The sequence below is a fragment of the Tupaia chinensis genome, unplaced genomic scaffold, assembly GCF_000334495.1.
Source record: "Tupaia chinensis unplaced genomic scaffold, TupChi_1.0 Scaffold000496_1, whole genome shotgun sequence".
Classification (NCBI taxonomy): domain Eukaryota; kingdom Metazoa; phylum Chordata; class Mammalia; order Scandentia; family Tupaiidae; genus Tupaia; species Tupaia belangeri.
The window spans coordinates 80,484-88,652 of NW_006160008.1; the positions used below are offsets into that span (position 1 = coordinate 80,484).

Here is an 8,169-nt window from a genome sequence, read left to right on the forward strand (position 1 = left end):
ACGGAAATGAGATGCCTTTGCAACTGCCCTTTCTCCCTTTGCTGGGGGCTGTCCACTCGGGCTTTTCAACCGCAGGAAAAAGAAACGGATTCAAATCAGGCCTGCCCAAGCCACTCAAGCCTCCGGCAACCTGAGAACCAAGCCTCAGAATCTCTCCTCCAGCCTCAGAGGCAGGGGACATGCATCACTTAGCTGCAAATACCCAAAATGCTACTCTGCAAACCCCGGGAAGTTTCCAGTTTTAGTTCTTTCAAATTTGATCAAAGGACACGTGCACTTGCCAGAGAGACAGAGAGATAGAGAGAAAGGGAGAAAGCACCCCCCAACAGGGCATGCTCACACCACAATCCCTTCTCCTGCATTTCTCTACCTCGTTGAGGTTGTGGCCACGCACGCACACATAACCAGAATATTTTTCAAGCCGCTGGATCGAGGATTCGAACCATGCAGTCAGTCACGGGGAATCCAGCCGTCTTAACCACCTGGCCGTGGACCTGGCCCCAGAAGTTTCCAGTTTCTATTGCAGCTCAACATTAGGAGGCTGAGGGCCGATGGGTTTGCTACCACTGGCCACTCCCACGATGGCTGAGTTCCCACCTCCATGACGGTGGGCCCAGCTCTGCTGCTGTCCCCAAGCATCCTCACTTCAAGCCAAGGCCGGATCATTACACGCTCTTCTTCCATTGTCCCACGGAAGGCCCAGCAAGCAGCAGCCAGAGGAAGCCACAGCACTCACCTGGTCCTTCTTGCTCTTGTGTGACGAGGCCACGTGAGCCAGGTACTGGATGACCTTCTTGGTGTTCTCTGTCTTACCAGCTCCAGATTCACCCCTGCCAAGAAAGTCAAGGAGGTCCCAGGTGAGGCTAGGTCAAATCCCCGAACACTGTCCACTCCCCACACAACACCTACTGACAGGAAAAGATCAGCCAGATAAGCACCAAGTTCTGGAATCCCCGCTCAGCCCATTTCCCATGACCCTCCAGGGGCCAGACAGAAGTAAACTGACATCCACGGCCTACCCTGGCCACTTGGCAGCCTGTGAAGCCAAATGTTTTAGGAATCAGCTGTAGGCAGCTGTTGACTCAGGGTCAAAGGCACTCACCAGGGACTTCAGAAAGTTTGTAGAAAACAGAATACAAGTAATGAGTTTACATTGGTGCAGAAAACTTGGAAATGCATGATTTTTTTCATCATGTACATTTCCCACGAAATTCTTAAAGGCCCCATAGCCACACGTTCCTTAGAAGCCTCTCCTGAAGTATTGTTTTCCGACGTCACAAACTGCCTCAGCACCGGGGCTGCTTATCCCCCGTGTTAGTTCAGAGGGCAAGGGAGGAGAGAGAGGCCCCAGTGTCGAATGCCCTCCAGGTAAAGAAGGCTACTACCCAGAGCCCAAGGGACACTCTGCTCTGGAGTTCCAAGAGTCCAGCTGGTTCCCAAGCGTCTCTGCTGAGGGCACTCCTGGGTCTCCTTCTGACTCAGCCTTGTCCACCCACGGGCTCCCTTGAGGAAGGCTCATCAAATCTTTGGCTATGAAGTCTAGCTTGTCCATGCCTCAGAAACACAAATAGTAAACATCTAACCCTTGGGCCTGTCCCTGGGAGAGACAGGAGGAGGCCTAGAGATGGAATGCACCACCCTAGGTTTTGAGAGGGGCCCTTGAGGATAAAATCAGGGGTGAAAACCAGGCCCCTTCCCACCCAGATACAGACACTTACGTGCACAAGATGGACTGATCTTCTCGGTCTGAAACAGAGGAGACACGGGATTAACTTTCGCCCTGTCTGGCTTCTGAACAGGTGCCCGTTTCCCAGGTGAGGAGCCTCAAAGGCTGTCTCTGCAGAGACCCTCAGGACCCTCAAAGGCTACCCCTGCAGGGACCCTCAGGACTCTCGAAGGCTACCCCTGCAGGGACCCTCAGAACCTGCCAATATGGGTTGACCTTGCTCAAGAGAACCAGCATTCCCAGTGGCAGCTGCTCCTGCCTACTGGGAGCTCAGGCTCCCCCACACTGCTCATCCCCCCATTCTGAAAACTAGAAAGTTCTGTCTCCTATGTAGGAGAGCAGAGCTGTGGAAAGCTCCCCAGGAGTACCCTCTACCAAGAACGGGGGGCCTGCCCTTCTGTGTTTGCAACTCTGGGTTAAGGTTGTTAGAAATAAAGTCTGTGGTAGGTGTGTTATAATAAATCCTGTCCCCAGCTGGGTGAGGTGTTGGGAGGAACCAGCCGAAGGCATGGTGGTTAAGGAGGCCGGAAAACCATATGGTCGACCATGTACTTTGAGTCCTGGACCCAGTTTTTCAAACACACCAAGTATGTGTGTACACATGCGCAAACTACTGAAAGAAGTGGAGAAAAGGGGATTGTGGTGTGACCATCCTCCACAGGGGGTATTTATTTTCTCTTTCCTCTCTCTTTGTCTATGCTCTCTGGCAAGCATTATACGCCCTCTGGCAAATTTTAAGATTCTGAGATGAGGGGACAGGGCCTGGCTCTGCAGTGGGACAGCCCTGGGTAAGATGCTGCCTCCATCCAGAGCATGAGACTTGAACAGGTGCACAGCCTGCTAGGCCTCGGCACCCTCCTCTGTGGCATGGGAGAACGGCCTGTGTCTACAGAACACACGTGAACACACCAGCATGGTATCCAGAATGTGGAAGGAACTTGATAATGACAGTTGGGAAAGAACGACAGCTTCTGACAAGTTTCCGCATCGACTTGTTCTCCAGGGTGCCGAGAACCTTGAGCAACTGTCTCCAGCTCTGTGACATAAATACCCTCCCCCTGGCTGAGGGAGGGCGGTGAGAGCCCACACTCTGAGGCTGGGTTTGGCGGAAACACTCTAAGACGTTCTGGCTAACCCAGTGCAGTGCTGGCCCCAACCTTAAGCGGTAGCTGAAAATACTTTTCCTTTTGATCTCACCCCATGTAACACTCCCAGGCTCCCTGAGGCTGAACGGGCAGGAGGCAGGACTGCTTACGCTGCAGTGATGCAGGGCTGAGTCCCCTGTCCCAGGTGCCACAGCCACAAGGCAGATCTGCTGCCCCTCCCACAGGGTTACTTTGAATAGCCCATAAAATGGACATGGCGTGGTACTCTGTCCGTAGGGCGCGCTCCGCCTGTCGTGCAGGGGTGAGGTGGTACTGTCTGCGTAGCTGGGCACCAGCAGAGAAGCACCAGCTGTTACTGCAGCAGCAGTGCTGGACAGAACCACGGACACTGACGATTCGTGATGAGCGCACTCAGGGGCCTGCACTGCCCGGTCGGGGCCCCACGTGACGAGGCACTGGGAGAGTGACTCACGGCTTTCAGCGTGCACAGCCTCGGGAGACAGATTCAGCCCTCGATACCAGCGTGCTAACTACTCCGTCACCTGCTCGCCTAGTGAGTCTCCTCCACGTGTGCACTTGGCATGAGTGCCGGCTCTCTGCGGCACGTGGGCCAGGCATTTACGCCTTTCATCTCCCTCCACCAGTCCTCTGGGAGGGACGGCGGGAGTCCAGACAGAATAAAGCAAACTTTACACCCAACCCAAGGGCAGCTGCCCCTGCCCTCAGACATACCTTCCCTACCCGACTGGGGTAGGGTGCAGAGGAAGCTCGGTTGCCCATGCTCACACCAATGAGCCCCGCACCCTGCTCACCAGCACGGGGCACGCTCGGGCAGCGTCTAGAGGGGCAACCTCGTCCTCACCCTTGCCTTTCCCAGAGAGCAGGGTCCTGTAAGGCTGCAGGGCGAGGGCAGAGTAGAGGCAGCAGAGCCCGAGTGGAAAGACAGAGCTGGAGGCTGGGGAAGGCCGACAGCACTTTCCAAGCCTGCTCCCCAGCAACCGTGTGCAGCAGAGAGGGCTGGAGGGAACACCCTGTCATCCTGGCCACCACCACCCCCGCTGCAGCACCCTGTGGTCGGCCCAGCGGCAGACATGTTTGGTCACCCGCTCCACCATGGGCAAGCCCGTACCTGCAGGCTGACTGGCAAGTCGTGAGCAGCACGCTGATGCTACCATAAAAGGCAACAGGCCCATCCCTTCCAGCAGAAACCGTTTCCCCAGCGCCGCCCAAGTCCGGGCGCTGGGATGGCTGGAATTCCTCTAATTGCGTGAGGAGGAGTCAGAGGCTTTGCTGCTGAACAACAGGAAGCAGAGCCCCCAAACACACTCGCAGGCACACACAGGGATGTGGAGGTGAATGCACTGGGGCACGGGTGCACGAGGAGACGCAGGCATCTGTGCATGGGACATATGGACGCAGGTACAAAAACATGCACACGCACATAGAGGCATGTTCACGGGCACACAAGGCCAGTGTACATGGGTACGTATACACAGATGCACATGTATACACAAAGCGCATAGCTGTTCATGCCCACACAGGTGCATGTACAAATACTCGCGTGTGCAAACACAGGCACACAAGGACACGTACACACATATACAGAGATGCACATAATGAACACAGGCACACATACAGAGGCCTACACATACCTCAAATTTAAAATGCCAGTGCCAAGCTCATCTAACCTCCACAAACCCCCCATCCTAGATTCTCCACTCCTGAGTTTTCACCTCCAATCCTAAAGCTGGGTGACCACTGTCAACACAGCCTAGACGCACCTTAAAGAAATCTTTTTTAGTTTTTCTTGTATTATGCCAGAGGGCACATGTGGGGGCGGGGTGGAAGGACCAAGAGTGAGACAGAGTACCTGCGACAGGATCTGTCCCTTCCCCTCCGATGCTTCACCCAACCACATCCTGGGCACGTGCGTGCACACCCGGTGTGAGAGCTGCTGGGGCAGGGACTCAGATCCCGGTTGACCATGTGGGACCGGCCCTCTTCTGCACCGCACTTTACCCCTGCACTCTGGATCAGCCTCCTCAGACATTTCGCTTTCTCAGAAATATTCACGTGGGCAAAAGTTCTTTTAAAAAATGCCACTGGGGGGGGCTTTCGCGACAGGACCTGTCCCTTCCCCTCCGATGCTTCACCCCAACCACATCCTGGGCACGTGCATGCACACCCGGTGTGAGAGCTGCTAGGGCAGAGACTCAAATCCCGGTTGACCATGTGGGACCGGCCCTCTTCTGCACCGCACTTTACCCCTGCACTCTGGATCAGCCTCCTCAGACATTTCGCTTTCTCAGAAATATTCACGTGGGCAAAAGTTCTTTTAAAAAATGCCACTGGGGGGGGCTTTCCCGTCTCACTTCCTGCTCGCCCACTCAGCACCCCACGTCGTCTGGCTAGAGTGAGCCACACCAAGAATGCGTGAGCAGGTCCTACTGTCCCCTAGTGTGCGTGAACAGGCAGGCGTCACTGGCCCTGTTCTGCAGTCCTGGCTCGCTGCGGTTCTCCTGGGAGCTTCTCTTCCGGGTGGTGGGATGGTTGGGATCCTCAGCGACCAGGTGGCCCTGGCCTGACTCAGTTGCTCCGCCAGCTCCCCCAGTGGGTTCTAGTGGGTACCCCAACACTGCTCCCACCCCAAGCCTCCCCCACACGTTCTCATGGGACAAGGACACCCAGGGCCCAGCCCAGTCCTTACTTGGACTTCCTGTATGGGCTGAAGGATTATCTGAAAACGCCCTTCCTTCACACAGGAGAGACCAGGACATGGGGAGTGCAGCCATGAGAGGGCCGTGTGCTGGGACTTGGCTCCCCGTGTGGGTGAAGGCCTAGCCCACTGTGGACACCTGAACCATCCTGCCCAGCTCCCATCTTCGCGGGCGGGGCACAGACAGGATGACGAGTCTCTGAAGTGTTGCTATTTTGGTTTAAAAGCAGCAGCCCCCCTTTTTTTAAAACATTTTGTTGTACTTATTTAAGAATTATTTATTTAATTCCACTTGTTGTTATTATTTTTTAATTCAACTGGGGGATGGGGAGAGAAAGAGAAAATAAGCCACCAGGTCTAGGACTCGAACCGTGGTTGGTCATGCGGGAGCCCAGCACCCTAACCACCACTCCACCTGCCAGCCCTCAAATCAGCAGCTTCTCTTCAGATAAAATCTTCCCAAATCCCTGAGCGGGGTAGAGGGTGATAGAAAAGGGGTGTCTGGAACAGCTGTGAGGGGAGGGGAGGGCAGGGGGCCACTGGCCTCCAGCTCCGGAGCCCGGGTTCTGCTCTGGGCTCTGCAATCCCCAGAGGGATTGCCTCTCTGAGGCCGGGGCAGTGGCACCTGTGAGCCTCCAGTGCCGTAGGCACCGAGCCACCACCCTTAACCTGTGGCGCACTCCGCTGAGCACTGTCTGGTCTGAACCACAAGGAAAGCTTTCATAAAACACACTCGAGAGCAGGCCATCCCCTCCCCGATCTTATTTTAAGCCTGAAATGCCCCAAGGCTGTGCCCCAGAGGTGAGCTCACTGAGCTGAAGGGGCTGTCCGGTGTGGATAGGTGTTTCCAGCCAGCTGGAGGGCCTGCCCAGGTGGGAGGAGGGGAACCTGACCGCAGGTATTTCGCCCCGGGAACAGACTTCTGCTGGGGCCTTATCGCTCACTTCCTCTGTGAGAGGAGCATGGCTGATTCTTGTCCATAAAAGGCCACGAGGCTCCCACAGCAGTGACATCAGCCCCACAGGAAGCTGGAAGGAAGGGAGCAGGGCCTGGTTCACCAGCAGCCGCTGCCCGGGACTGAGTCATCGCCACGCTCCCAAGACAATGCCTCCTGGGGCTCTGGGTCAAAGCTGCTCTCCTGGGCTGCACCTGGGAGGGCGCCCCGCCCACAGGACTCTGTCTTTGGGTCCACCGGCTTTCGTGAGAGCTGACTGAGCGATGGATATGGCCCAAGAAAGAAAGAAAAGGAAGGGCAGTTTCAGGCTAGGCAACGAGCCTGCGCTGGGGAGACTGGGGGAGGGCGTGACCCATGGCCTGAGATGCTCCAGTACCAAGGTCCCTGGGGCTTTCCCGAGAACTGCGGAGCAGACCCAGAGGTGCTGGCGGTGTGCAGGCTACGCCTCCTGGTGCCCCCACCCAGCGTCTCCCAAAGACTCCGAGACTCCAGAGTCTCCTCTCCACGACCTTCTCGTGGATGTAATCCGGGTCTCTGTGGGCCGCGGTACCCGCCACTTGGAGTCAGGGTCTGTGGGGGCGGAGGTCCCAGCCACTTCATGATGTATACAACCTGGGGAGGGGGGGTTGCAGCTCGGGACCCGGGGGCCGGGAAGGCCTTACGAACCACCCAGCACAACAGTCTCGGTCTAGAGATTGGGCGCAAAGTCCCAAGAAAACCAATTACGTGATCAAAGTCACACACAAGGGCCGAGAACCCAGGGCTCTGGACACCTAGTCCTTCCCCAAACTCATCCTCTGAGATTTTCTCCAGGCCAGGGTCAGGGTCAGGGTTAGGCACCTGGCAGCTCCACAGTCCTACTTCAGGGTGGAAAAGGAAGGACCTCACTGCTGCCGGGATGGGAGAGGGGCCTTTCCCACCTGTCTGCTACCTTCTCTGCAGTACGGTCAATTTGTAATCGGGCTATTATAAGCTCTTGGGAAGCAAGAGAAAAAACAGGTGCAAAATAATGCTTCCTCTTAGCAGAGGTGCAGATCGCCTAATGTTCCAAAGCCTCCTCCTGGGAGCCTGCCTGCCCTGCAGTCGGCGAGTGAAGGAGGGCCAACTGGTAGCTCCCAAGCATACAATGTGGCCATTGCAAATGTGTGCCCCCTGACCCAGGGAGACGCCAGCTCAGCAGTGAGCCACACCAGCAGCCGGCTGCACTCGGCCCGGCACCACCTCTACCCGCAGCACGTGTTCCCAGGAAGGATGCTGGTTTGAACCTGCAGTTACAGGGGACAAAGACTGGTCTGGATAATTAATTAGAAAGAAGCTCAAGGGACCACCCTTAACATTCATCACGTCAGAGGGCAGGCGAGGCCCCAGCAAACCTCCTCCTGGCCCAAATGCTCGGCAGCGCACACGGAAGTCCCCAGAGCATAGGAGACCCTGCCGGAATGGCCTCTGCAGGTGCCTGTCTGCAGTGCCCGAGGGCAGGTGGACTGGGAGAGAGCGTTCTCCTCGGGGCTTGCTGCAGAGGCTGCTCTAACAGGCTTGTCGGGTTGGAGGGAAATTCAAAAGCGATTAGTGAGTGCTGGCTGCCCACAGCGGATGCCACCAGACACTCCAGCGTCAGCTCTGCCCCACTTGTACCCCGGGGGGGAGGGGAAAGCACGGGCCGGGG

General features: G+C 56.4%; 1 protein-coding gene across 1 annotated transcript in view; it reads right to left on the reverse strand.

Moving 5' to 3' along the window:
• The window catches only part of LOC102469772 (myosin-9), a gene marked incomplete at its 3' end in the record, with an annotated part of 58,289 nt that overhangs the window by 33,639 nt on the left and 16,481 nt on the right, over positions 1-8,169 (reverse strand). The window contains exons 3-4 of the mRNA XM_006156535.2: positions 1,719-1,746; positions 737-830 (exon numbers count right to left, since the gene is read on the reverse strand). Coding sequence (XP_006156597.1) covers positions 737-830; positions 1,719-1,746 — 122 coding nt within the window. The remainder of the gene's footprint in view (positions 1-736; positions 831-1,718; positions 1,747-8,169) is intronic.